General features: G+C 48.3%; 1 protein-coding gene across 4 annotated transcripts in view; it reads right to left on the bottom strand.

Annotated features, from left to right (window-relative positions):
• The window catches only part of LOC141051891 (adenosine deaminase domain-containing protein 2-like), a 124976-nt gene that overhangs the window by 68935 nt on the left and 42002 nt on the right, over positions 1–14039 (bottom strand). For 3 of the 4 annotated variants that reach the window (XM_073549005.1, XM_073549006.1, XM_073549008.1), the window contains exons 6-7: positions 10750–10958; positions 10230–10464 (exon numbers count right to left, since the gene is read on the bottom strand). In XM_073549005.1, coding sequence (XP_073405106.1) covers positions 10230–10464; positions 10750–10958 — 444 coding nt within the window. Of the gene's footprint in view, positions 1–4062; positions 4360–10229; positions 10465–10749; positions 10959–14039 lie in introns of those variants that run through there. The other variant, XM_073549007.1, reaches the window with a different exon arrangement.

Here is a 14039-nt window from a genome sequence, read left to right as displayed (position 1 = left end):
CTAGGACCTTAGTAAAGATTTTATGGTCTACATTTACTAATGATATGGGGCGGTAGGATACACATTCCAAAGGGTCCCTCCCCTCCTTCTTAAGTACAATATTTGCCTCATAAAAGGATTCGGGCAAAGACCCTCCTCCCCAAATCCCCTGAAACGCAACAGAAGTGGTGCCAGCATATCCCGATATTTCCTATATAGTTCAATGGGGAATCCATCCGGCCCAGGATCCTTCCCAGAAGCCATGTCTGCCATGTCATCCTCAGCGTCTATAAAGGCCCGCTGGGCAGGACTCAATGTAGGGAATGTTATATCTGACAGATAATTTAGACAGTCCAAAATATCAGAATCGCTCATAGATTTATATAATAATTTATAATGATCATGAAAACAATGGAGTATATCTTCAGTCGAGGACACCAGCGAACCACCTGATGTGCGTATCTGAAGTATAGTGTTAGATGTGTTGCATTGGTGCATCAGGAAGGCCAAAAATTTGCTTGCCTGGTTTCCCCGTTCAAAATAGGACTGCCGGGTAAAGAATAATTTACGTTTAGATTTAGTGTCTGTGTATTGGGTATATAACCTTTGAGCAGTTAGCCACTCAATTCTATTGCCAGTAGTCTGCTCAGATATGTATGCAGCTTCCGAATCTTCCAGTCGTCGCTCCATCTCATCATCCTCCCCTGAAGTAACCCGTTTAATATAAGAAACTGTAGAAGATAAGCATCCTCTCAAATATGCCTTAAGGGTATCCCAGAATAAATTGACATCCCGGGGTTCTGGGTGGGACGAAATGAAGCAATTCAACCGATCAATCCTTCTATCATTAGATCCCATCAATTTCAGCCAAAAAGGGTTCAGCTTCCAGACTATGCCATTGTTCAGTTGCCCATATTTAAGTTTAAGTACAACCGGGCTGTGATCCGAAATCCCTTGATTACCATGTTCTATGCTATCCACCCACATCGCTAGACCACTGGATCCGAATATATAATCTGTGCATGATACAGAGTGCCTGGTAGATGAGAGACAAGTATATTCCTCCACCTCCGGGTGACGCACCCTCCACAAATCCAACTACCCACTATCCTCCATAAATAATGCCAACTGGGATGAAATCGGAGAGAGGGGCTCCCCAGACATCCCGTCACCCAGTCTCAATCTGTCAAGACGGGTGTCCATGACTAAATTAAAATCACCCATGCAAATGACGTCTGCATCCGGATAATTTAAGGCAAAACTCATCGCCAGGTGAAGAATTGTCATATTAGCAGGGGGGGTTATAAGCACACAATATAACATATTTTCTTGAGTTCACCAGTGCATATACAAAAACAAAGCAACCCTCAGGATCCCTCCGAGCCTCCTTGGCCTCCCACCTATCATCCCTATATATCAATGGTGAAACCCCTCTCGAATAACTAGTGTGGAACGCGTGAATGGACCATTGTACCCATGGTTTCTGTACGCACCGGGCTGTATCCGTGGTCAGGTGAGTCTTCACCATAGCCATAATATGAGGATGATAGCACCTGATCTGCGAGAACACCTTAATCTTCTTTCGGGGAGGATTTAATACCTCTGACATTCCAGGTCATGCATATTATTTCAGACCCTATACTTTCTTACCCAAATATGGTATATACTATTACTCAAATACAATTTGGAATCATCACATGAAAAATACTGTTGGCGGTGACTTCTACGTACATAGCAAATAAAACCAATGTAAAAGAAAAAACACAGCAAAAACCAAACAGTATAGGAGCAAAGTCCTGTGCTAATATCATAAAGTAAACAAGGGGATACCCTCACTGAGTACAGTGTCCAGTATTATTGTTAACCTGGACGCCTGTGAAGAGAGCTCTGATTATATCATCGTTAGTAGAGTTCCGCTTGACTGTAAGTATATTAGGATTCCTTCTCACAAGACCCCCCATGGGTCCGTAGCCATTCAGCCGCCTCCACTTGATCCGTAAAGAATATGGAAGAACCTTTATAGACAATTCGGAGTCGAACAGGATAAATCATTGAGTATATAATATTCTTTTCTCTAAGTCACTTCTTAATTTCCATGAACTGTGCCTGCTGTTTCTGGAGTTCCATAGAGAAACCCAGAAAAATCAAAATTATAGCATTATTGTGAACTTAACAGTACTTTTCTGTCGTGTATTGTAGCAACTGGATAGGAATTAAAACATAACTTTTATTTTACAAGTATATTAGCACACCAGTCTTTATTCTTACTTGTAAAATAAAAGTTATGTTTTAATTCCTATCCAGTTGCTACAATACATGTATATAGGAGTAGATCTACTAGTGCTGTATTTTACTTTTCTGTCGTGCCAAACGTAGTATAGCACCCCTATCCTTGCAAATAAGGAGACATACCAGAAAAAATCTAGGTGGGGCACCCGGAGGAAGGGGTTTTCTAGGGACCCTGTACGCCCTTTCCACAGAGAAAGGAGGAGAGAATTCATCCCCCAGAGAAGTTTTAAGCCAGCTTTCTAGAAATTTCTCAGGCTGCTGACCCTGTGAGCGCTCCGGCAGATCAATGATTCGGATGTTATTCCGATGTAGTCTATTTTCTAGATCGTCCGCTTTTTGTCTCCAGGTGTTTACAGAGCCAGCTACTTTTGGCAGCTTGGAATCCATAGGTGTAATGGTATCTTCTATCTGGGACACTCTTTCAACTTCTATAATATGCCCCCTCATGGCCTGCATGTCATGTCAAAGGCGCCCCACCTCGGTGTATACATCCTCTATTTCCTCAGTCAGGGATGTTCTGGTAAAGGATATGGCCTGCAATAACTGCTCGGACGCCTGTTTAAGAGTCAATTCTTCCTGTTCACTCCCCTCTTCGCAAGCAGAGGGGCGATTTTTGTGCTAAGTCAGAGGAATCAGATCTGGCAAATTCTTTTAATTTGTCGGCTGCTCCTGATCCTTTGGAACAATTCATGGTTAACTACAATGTGGCACAGCAGGATGACTGAGCTTATAGATGTGGGGATTCCTCACTTCCAGTCCCAAATACAGCAGGGCTATTGTGCAGTGTTTATATCTTGAGATAACTCTAAATAAATGGGGCGTATGAAGTTCTGCTTATTATAACAGGCTCTGGATTATTGCCTGGACCCTGCACTGCAGACAGGATCCGCAGCGCCTGCAGAGACAGCGGTAAGGGTCCAGGGACTCATAGTGGTGGCACCGGCGAGCCTGGCTTATTGTCAGTGGGGGAGCGTGGGGCTCATCTTTCGGAGCACGCATCGCGCATCTCCCCTCGATGTCCCCCGGGTATATGCTCATCACCCGACGGCGCTCTAAGGATGAGGTCCAGCGTCGCATCTTCCTGCTGAAGTGCGCCTCAGAAAATTGTTGCCGCCTCCCGCAGGCCCCGCCATCTGCCCAGGAAACCACAGCGTCCGGCTCACTAGAGCTCCTTGTCACGCTCCCACGGGGCCAAAAGCTTCCCAGAGCCCGAGGGGGTCCCGGTATTTATAAGTATGCCGTGCTGTGGAGGATTTAGAAGGCAAAAAACAGCAGCATTACGGGAGCTCTGCCAGGACGAGTCCTCTCTCCTCCACTACATAGCCACGCCCCCAACAGAATGTTTTTTAACAGGGAAAATGCAAAGTACTACATCTGGGCAATAAAAATGAAAAAAAGCATATGCAGAATGGGAGGAATAGGGCTAAGCAACTTGGGTATACTAATAGATCACAGACTGAACATGCGTCAACAGTGTGATGCAGCAGCAAAAAAGGCAAATGCAATTCTAGGATGTATTAACAGAAGCATACAGTCTAGATCACGTGAAGACATTATTGCCCTCTACTCATCTTTGGTCAGACCTCATCTGGAATACTGTGTCCTGTTTTGGGCACCACATTTTAAAAAAGACATCAACAAACTGGAGCAAGTTCAGAGAAGAGTGACCAAAATGGTAACCGGTCTGCAAACCATGTCCTATGAGTAACGGTTGCAGGACTTAGGAATGTTTAGCTTGCAAAAGAGAAGATTAGGAGACTTAATAGCTGTCTACAAATATCTGAAGGGCTGTCATATTGTAAAAGGATCATCTTTATTCTCATTTGCACAATGAAAGATTAGAAGCAATGGGATGAAATTAAATGGGAGGAGACACAGATTAGATATTGAAAAAAACTTTTTGACAGTTAGGGTGATCAATGAGTGGAACAGGCTGCCACGAGAGGTGGTGAGTTCTCATTCAATAGAAGTCTTTAAACAGAGGCTGGACAGACATCTGTCTGGGATGATTTTGTGAATCCTGCTTTGAGCAGGGGGTTGGACCAGATGGCCCAGGAGGTGCCTTCCAACTCTATCATTCTATGATTCTCACTGCAAAATGCAAAAAATTTTTATTTTTGATATTCTATCTCTCAATGTTAAAATCAACCTGCCCTTAAAGTTATAGACTGTTCATGTCTTTGTCAGTGGGCAAACTTACAAAATCAGCAAGGGATCAAATACTTATTTCCCCCACTGTAGTAACCGAGGCATCTATACCATTTTAATTAAATTAGATCTTCCCACCACTGAAAATGAATATTCACAGCTCCCCACACCCATAGTCCCTACCACCTCTCTGTGTCGACTTCAGTGCATACATGAGGGAGGGACTATGGGCGTGGGGAGCAGTGAATATTCATTTACTTTAATAGTAGGCACACTGCTAGCGGCAGTCGCCAGCTTCCTGCAATGGCTGGGCGATCACGTGTTTTGGCTATTAAGGAAAATGAATATTCACTGCTGCCCATAGTCCCAGGCATGGAGAGCAGTAAATAATCCGGCAGCTGAACTCAGCATGTGGGGACGTATGGCAGTGATGTCATGCACTGCTTAGGCCTGTTTCACACTTCAGTTTTTTGTGTCAGTTAAAATCCGCCAAAAAGGCGGAAAGCGGATCCGTTCCTAACAGATGTGAACGGAGAGAGAGAGAGAAATTTTTTTTCTCTGTCCGCCAGAAATGATTTCAGGGTTAAACTTCCTCCTGACTTCATTCCTCCGGGCATGCGCTCTATAAAAATGCGGATCCTGCAGTAGAAAAAACGTTACATGGTCCGTCCAGGCATCTCGGAGGACGAAAAAAAATTGACGGATCCGCAAAAAAACGGATCCAACGGATGGCCATTCGTCAAGATCCGCCGGTAATGCAAGTCAATGGGGGAAAAAAACGGATCCGCCAAAAAAAAAATGGCAGATCCGTTTTTTTTCAAAAACGGCGGATTTTGACTGATGGTCAAAAACGGAAGTGTGAAACAGGCCTTACATGTTGAAATCAGCTGCTGGCATCAGAACAGTAAGCAGCACGTCGAAGGAGAGGAAGGAAGGTGAGTGGAGTCGTTTATCTTTTGTGTGTGCAGTGCGATAGGGGCCATATATACCAGGATGGGGGGTCATGTATACTAGGATGGGGGGCCATGTACTGTATATCAGGATGGTGATGGAGGCCATGTATACCAGAATGGGGAGCCATGTATACCAGAATGGGGATGAGGGGAACCATGTATACCTGGATGGGATGAGGGGAACCATGTGTACAGGATGGGATGAGGGGCAATGTAAACCTGGATGAGAGGAGGGAGACCATGTATACCAGGATGGGATGAGGGGGATCATGTATACCAGGATGGGATGATGGGGACCATGTTTACCAGGATGGGATGAGGGGGACCATGTTTACCAGGATGGGATGGGGGGACCATGTATACCAGGATGGGATGAGGGGGACCATGTATACCAGGATGGGATGAGGGGGACCATGTATACCAGGATAGGATGAGGGGGACCATGTATACCAGGATGGGGTGAGGGGGACCATGTATACCAGGATGGGATGAGGGGGACCATGTATACCAGGATGGGATGAGGGGGACCATGTATACTAGGATGGGATGAGGGGGACCATGTGTCATGCTCATGCCGATTGGCGGGCGTGAACCAGGGGGATGTGGCCCCACTGTGCCACAAACCAGACTACCCTGGAAGGGGCGTGACTAGGACAGCTACCTTGGTCTTCACTGGAGCCTCTGATGGTGAGGTCAGGCTTGTGCAGCAGGTAGCTGCCAGGTGTTACTCCAGGGTGGTGTCTGGCTGTGGCTGCTGATCCCACTCGGGGAGACGGAACACTAGGACAGGTGCAGGCAGCAGGCATGACTGGCAGATGAGCACGGCTGACACACAGGCAGGCGGGCACGGCTGAGACACTGGCAGGCGGGCACGGCTGAGACACGGGCAGGCGGGCACGGCTGAGACATGGGCAGGCGGGCACGACTGAGACACAGGGGCAGGGACTAACTCGAAAGGCACAGGTACATGGTTAGGAAGGAGTGGTGTATGGATTAGGTACAGACTTGTTCACACAGGAGGTGCAGGTACTGGAACGGGAAGGATGGAAATATAGATGGGTATGAAGGTACAGGTTTGGACCCGTTTACACTGGAGAAGAACCGCAAGACTGCGGAGGAGCTGCCGTTAGCAGCAAGAGGTTCTACAGCAGCAGAACAAAGCAGAACCGCAGGAGTGTGGAGCACTGGCAGAGCACAAGCAGAGCCGCAAGAGTACGGAGCAGGCAGAGCCGCAAGAGTACGGAGCAAGCAGAGCTGCAAGAGTGCGGAGCACAAGCAGAGCCGCCAGAGTGCGGAGCACAAGCAGAGCCGCAAGAGTGCGGAGCACAAGCAGAGCTGCAAGAGTACGGAGCAGGCAGAGCAGCAAGAGTGCAGAGCATGGGCAGAGTCGCAAGAGTACGGAGCAAGCAGAGCCGCAAGAGTGCGGAGCATAGGCAGATGGAGAGGATACAAATATAGACACAGCAGGGATAGGAGCCACAGACAAGGAGACTGACAGACAGAGGTAGGACAGAGTTCAGACAATGTAACGGTGCGAGACAAGGCAAGGAACAAAAGCACAGGGACTGGGATATACTGCCTCCTGGAGGGTGGACAGGACAGTACGAGGCAAGGCTAGGAACAAGGACACAGAGACCAGGATATACTGCCTCATGGAGGGCGGCAAGACTTACACAGAGACAGGACTAGGAATCAAGCCTCCAGAGAAGGCGAAACACAGGACAGGACCTGGCAACTCAGCAGCAGGACACTAACTGAGTTAAGACAATGCACAGGCAGCTTCAACAGGGTGGAGCTGCCATAAATACTAGAGGCCTCTTGGTGATTGGACGGGAGCACATTAGGCAGGTGCACACTGATTCCCTAAGAACCAGAGAGTACCGGAACCGCCCCCCATGCACACAGCCAGGAAGCATGCAGAGAGCAGGCAGGAAGCAAGAGGCACACAGCATGGAGCTGGGAGAAGACAGAACCCACAGCATGGCCTGGAGTAGTGGGTAAGTTGGTGTGTATGGCAGATGGGGGATGGGAGGCCATGCAGTGATGCCGACAAGGTTGTTACAGTACCCCCCCTTTACGCTCCCTCTTCTTCAAGCCTGCCAGGATGACCTGCAGAAGGAGTTTGGGACCACACACAGTCCAGGCCATCACGACATCCTTCGGGTAAAGTGAGGTAGGCGTGCCATCAGGAATCACAGAATGCCAAGTCTCTTGGTGCCCGATGAGGTCAACGTCCACAATAACCTGGGCCTCTTCCTCCAGATTGGTGGAAAGCAGAGATGAATAAAATTCTGTCGTGGTATCTACACCAACAGGCCACATGGAAGCTGAAGGCATACAGTCAGAAAGCATATTCAGCCCGTTAACTTGAAAAAACTGGACCACCTCTTCCAGGTTAGAGGATGAGTAAACCTCTGTCTCGGTATCTTCATCCACTGACCACATGGGAGCTGAATGCATACACTCAGGATCCATCTTCAGTCCGATACCCAGAGGAAGACAATCAAGAGGCAGGAATGCTGGGAACAGAACACTGGTATCGTCGTTGGAGCCATGTAGAGAGAACGCCACCGCTTCCCCTTCATTGGAGAAGTCATCACACCCAGACTCACTGACTAGCAGACCAGAGGAAAAAGACGAGACTGCTGACTGACTCTGATGCATGGGAACCAGATACCTCTTGCAACTTGGTTGTTTCAACCGAAGCACCTCGCTGGGTCTCCAAACCTGAACGAATAAAGGAGTTCTTGGCTCTGAATGACCCATGGGTATACCCGACAGCATATGGAAGATGAACTTCTTCGTGTAGAATTGTCCCTGAAGGACAAGACTGTTCTTAAATAGGGCTCGGCCATCACTAGACAACGTCTACGCCAGATTCTGGAGCTGTAGGAAGGAGATCACACATTGACTCCGTATGGCTGGCAGTTTAAAAACACCAACGCTCCCAGAAGGCAGAGAAACAGTCATAGATTTTAATGGAGAGGGAGTACTCTCGCCAAGGGCCACCTCTCCTACAGGCCCAGGGTTTTGGAGTATAGGCTTCACAAGGCAGAGACCGTCAGGATGTTCCTTCTCAGGACTAGACTCCGACAGCAGCTTTGCCAGCCCATTTTTATTAGACCTCTTGGATCTTGCATGGGAGGCCGTCTTTGCAGGCTGTGAAACAGGTGAGTCATGGACGGTCATGTACAGATGAGACGATTTTCCCACAGGTGTCTTTCGTCTGGTCGGTTTCTGGAAGCTTGGGGGCGGAGACTTTTCAGGAGACGCTGTACTAGGCATATCGAAGGCTTTGCAGCAGGCCATCTGGAAGGCCAGAAGACTCGAGGTGATGGGATCCCCTGCTTCCCAGAGAGGGTTAAGCCACTTCAAGGCATCTCCTGTCATGTAGGACATTAGGAATCCTACCTTTACCCGATCCGTAGGCACCGCTCTAAGAACATACGGCACTGCTTTGTATCCCCATCGTAATATGGCGGATCCACTGGGGGTTCAGCTTTAGGGGCGCATGCCTCAAGATGATTAAATAGCTCAATAGAGACTATGATTGTGGGTGATGCAACGAAAGTCTGAACTTCAGATCAGGTAAAGAATTCATTTGATTGCTCACGCTGGCAGGAAAAAAGTTCATCTTGCTCCAAGAGCGAAATAACATGGGACTCTGCAGGGACCATGGCTTGTGCAAACTGTCACGCTCACGCCCTGACTGGCGGGCGTGAGCCAGGGGGTTGTGGCCCCACTGTGCCGCAAACCAGACTACCCTGGAAGGGGCGTGACTAGAACAGCTACCTTGGTCTTCACTGGAGCCTAATGGTGAGGTCAGGCTTGTGCGGCAGGTAGCTGCTGCTAGGTGCCACTCCAGGGTGGTGTCTGGCTGTGGCTGCTGATCCCACTCGGGAAGACGGAACACTAGGACAGGTGCGGGCAGCAGGCACGACTGGCAGATGAGCACGGCTGAGGCACCAGCAGGCGGGCATGGCTGAGACACTGGCAGGCGAGCAGGGCTGAAACATTGGCAGGCGGGCACGGCTGAGACACAGGGGCAGGGACTAATTTGAAAGGCACAGGGACATGGGCTTGAAGGAGTGGTGTATGGAATAGGTAGAGACTTGTTCACATAGGAGGTGCAGGTACTGGTACGGGAAGGATGGAAATAAACATGGGTATGAAGGAACATGTTTGGACCAGTTCAAATTGGAGAAGAACCGCAAGCTGCCCGAGAGAAGCTGCCGTTAGCAACAAGAGGTTCTGCAGCAGCAGAAGCAGAACAAAGCAGAACCGCAAGAGTAAGGAGCACAGGCAGAGTCACAAGAGTACGGAGCAAGCAGAGCCGCAAGAGGGCAGAGCACAGGCAGAGCTGCAAGAGTACGGAGCAAGCAGGGCCGCAAGAGTGCGGAGCACAAGCAGAGCCGCAAGAGTACGGAGCAGGCAGAGCCGCAAGAGTGCGGAGCACAGGCAGAGCCGCAAGAGTGAGGAGCATAGACAGAGCCGCAAGAGTACGGAACAAGCAGAGCCGCAAGAGTGCAGAGCACAGGCAGACGGAGAGGATACAAGGATAGACACAGCAGGGAAAGGAACCACAGACAAGGAGACTGACAGACAGAGGTAGGACAGAGTTCAGACAAGGTAACATTTGGTATCTTTATGTTTGAAGCATGATATGTGGGAAAAGGTTGAAAAGATCCAGGGAGCCAAATACTTTCGCAAGGCACTGTATAAGCACATTCCTGGGTGCTCACAATTTCCATACCTTCCATTCGGCTCCCTTCTCTTATACTTTCAGTTGTCCGGGTGGTCAGATGCCTTCTGACGAAAACCCTATGATCACTAGTGACCTCCATTCTGCGTTACACTCACCTTTCCACGGTTTGGCCGGTGCTGGCATCTATAATCTCGACGTTCTTGTCTCCCTTAGTCCAGTTGATGCTATGAGAAGGATGGACAGATGGAGGGGATTTGGGATTGACTTCTGGGCCGGAATAGAAGTAAGGGCGATGCACAGCGTAGCGGTGAAACAGTGACAAATCCAAGGGAGGTTGCAGGCGTCCACATACGGCATTGGATAAAGCTTCGGTCTTCTGCTCTGAGGTTCCTATATTTGGTGTAAAATGCAGGCACCATCAAACATAAGGCTTGATTCACACATCCTATCTGAGCACGGAGCCGTCGCGGGTGTCCTGACCGGAACTTGACAGCCTAATGTGCGTGTACTAGGAGGCTGTTGAGCTCTGGTTGGGAGACGAGGCTGGTTCGCGTACCGTGTGGTGACACATGGATGTGGAGGCTGGTTTGCGTGCCGTGTGGTGACACATATGGATGTGTGAGTGCAGCGTTGGTCTTCTGTGGAGTGTGTCTATCCACACCAACCCAACTTTACCTGTGACGATGCTCGTTATGTACAACGGCTCCATGATCTGACTAAGCAGCGCTCCCTGGACCCCGAGCGTGCTCCACTTCAAAAGCTTGTCAGTGGCGGACATACAGCAGACGCATGCGTCCAAAATACTGGGGAGACACCCGGACACTGGAAGCAGGGAGCCTTTAGCGTGAATACTCAGGTGCAAACTGGTCTGTCCGACCCAAGATCTAGGAGGCAGAATATCACAAGAGAGCTCAGTAAGTGAAAAATAAAGGTAAGCTGTGATCTGGTGGATTTGTCTACTATTTATTGCACATTTTTTGCTTTTTTTTTTTTTTACTAAGTCAATGCATTCGATATTACCCGGGGGGCGGACAGAAACCTTTGTAACGATCTGTAAAATATGTTAAAGGGAAGGAGCCATGTTTTTCCATAATTTAATGTAAAAAAGAAAATAGTATAAAAAATATTGTCCCCTAAGCTTGACTCAGTGTGTGTATGGGTTTTCTTTAACTGTATTAATGCAGCCACTAGGGGCTGCCATCTTACCTTTCTGGCTGCTGAACGACACTTTCCATGCTGGGCATAAGACACAAGAGTCAGCTCCCGACCCCTATCTGTATCACTGCAGCAGCTTTAGCTGTGAACTGGGCACGCCTCTGTGGGCAGCTCAATTCACAGCTGTAGGTGTGGCCAGGCGCCATTTTATTAGAGCCCAGAGCTTTCCTTTTAGCTCCATTTACACTCTATTGCATGCCCTGGATGCTGTACTGTTCCAGCATAACAGGGCTTGGATGTTCACTCTGCACATACCAGCTGCAGGAGAGGATACAGGACGATATCCTGGAGACCGAGCTGCTCTTTCCAAAACACCCGACCAGCTGCTGCCCCTGCTCTTGCAAAACATAGAAGGAGCTGCTCCCTGCTCTTTCAAAACACTTGGCCATCTGCTGGACATCTAATCCTATCCTGTGTGATACTGACTGCTGAGCCATGTATCTAATCCTATCCTGTGTGATACTGACTGCTGAGCCGTGTATCTAATCCTATCCTGTGTGATAGTGACTGCTGAGCCGTGTATCTAATCCTATCCTCTGTGATAGTCTGCTGATCCGTGTATCTAATCCTATCCTGTGTGATACTGCGGAGCCGTGTATCTAATCCTATCCTGTGTGATACTGTGTGCTGAGCTGTGTATCTAATCCTATCCTGTGATACTGTCTGCTGAGCCATGTATCTAATCCTATTCTGTGTGATTGTGTGCTGAGCTGTGTATCTAATCCCAATCCTGTGTGATACTGTCTGCTGAGCCGTGTATCTAATCCTATTCTGTGTGATACTGTCTGCTGACCCGTGTATCTAATCCTCTCCTGTGTGATACTGACTGCTGAGCAGTGTATCTAATCCTATCCTGTGTGATACTGACTGCTGAGCCGTGTATCTAATCCTCTCCTGTGTGATACTGACTGCTGAGCCATGTATCTAATCCTATCCTGTGTGATACTGACTGCTGAGCCGTGTATCTAATCCTATCCTGTGTGATAGTGACTGCTGAGCCGTGTATCTAATCCTCTCCTGTGTGATACTGACTGCTGAGCCGTGTATCTAATCCAATCCTGTGTGATACTGTCTGCTGAGCCGTGTATCTAATCCTCTCCTGTGTGATACAGTCTGCTGAGCCGTGTATCTAAATCTATCCTGTGTGATACTGACTGCTGAGCCGTGTATCTAATCCTATCCTGTGTGATACTGACTGCTGAGCCGTGTATCTAATCCTATCCTGTGTGATACTGACTGCTGAGCCGTGTATCTAATCCTCTCCTCTGTGATACAGTCTGCTGATCCGTGTATCTAATCCTCTCCTGTGTGATACTGACTGCAGAGCCGTGTATCTAATCCTCTCCTGTGTGATACTGTCTGCTGAGCCGCGTATCTAATCCAGTCCTGTGTGATATTGTCTGCTGAGACGTGTATCTAATCCTATCCTGTGTGATACTGACTGCTGAGCCATGTATCTAATCCTATCCTGTGTGATACTGACTGCTGAGCCGTGTATCTAATCCTATCCTGTGTGATACTGACTTCTGAGCCGTGTATCTAATCCTGTGTGATACTGACTGCTGAGCCGTGTATCTAATCCTATCCTCTGTGATAGTCTGCTGATCCGTGTATCTAATCCTATCCTGTGTGATACTGCGGAGCCGTGTATCTAATCCTATCCTGTGTGATACTGTGTGCTGAGCTGTGTATCTAATCCTATCCTGTGATACTGTCTGCTGAGCCGTGTATCTAATCCTATTATGTGTGATACTGTGTGCTGAGCTGTGTATCTAATCCCAATCCTGTGTGATACTGTCTGCTGAGCCGTGTATCTAATCCTATTCTGTGTGATACTGTCTGCTGACCCGTGTATCTAATCCTCTCCTGTGTGATACTGACTGCTGAGCAGTGTATCTAATCCTATCCTGTGTGATACTGACTGCTGAGCCGTGTATCTAATCCTATCCTGTGTGATACTGACTGCTGAGCCGTGTATCTAATCCTATCCTGTGTGATACTGACTTCTGAGCCGTGTATCTAATCCTATCCTGTGTGATACTGACTGCTGAGCCGTGTATCTAATCCTATTCTGTGATACTGACTGCTGAGCTGTTTATCTAATCCTCTCCTGTGTGATACTGACTGCTGAGCCGTGTATCTAATCCTCTCCTGTGTGATAGTCTGCTGAGCCGTGTATCTAATCCAATCCTGTGTGATACTGTCTGCTGAGCTGTGTATCTAATGCTCTCCTGTGTGATACAGTCTGCTGAGCCGTGTATCTAATCCTCTCCTGTGTGACACTGACTGCTGAGCCGTGTATCTAATTCTATCCTCTGTGATACAGTCTGCTGATCCGTGTATCTAATCCTATCCTGTGTGATACTCCGGAGCCGTGTATCTAATCCTCTCCTGTGTGATACTGACTGCTGAGCTGTGTATCTAATCCTATCCTGTGTGATACTGACTGCTGAGCCGTGTATCTAATCCTCTCCTGTGTGATACTGTCTGCTGAGCCGTGTATCTAATCCTATCCTGTGTGATACTGACTGCTGAGCCGTGTATCTAATCCTCTCCTGTGTGATACTGTCTGCTGAGCCGTGTATCTAATCCTATTCTGTGTGATACTGTCTGCTGACCCGTGTATCTAATCCTCTCCTGTGTGATACTGACTGCTGAGCAGTGTATCTAATCCTATCCTGTGTGATACTGACTGCTGAGCCGTGTATCTAATCCTATCCTGTGTGATACTGACTGCTGAGCCGTGTATC

Source organism: Dendrobates tinctorius, unplaced genomic scaffold (genome assembly GCF_039654945.1).
Source record: "Dendrobates tinctorius isolate UK_male_01 unplaced genomic scaffold, ASM3965494v1 ptg000158l, whole genome shotgun sequence".
NCBI classification, from domain to species: Eukaryota; Metazoa; Chordata; class Amphibia; order Anura; family Dendrobatidae; genus Dendrobates; species Dendrobates tinctorius.
This window is presented reverse-complemented; position numbering and strand designations above follow the sequence as displayed.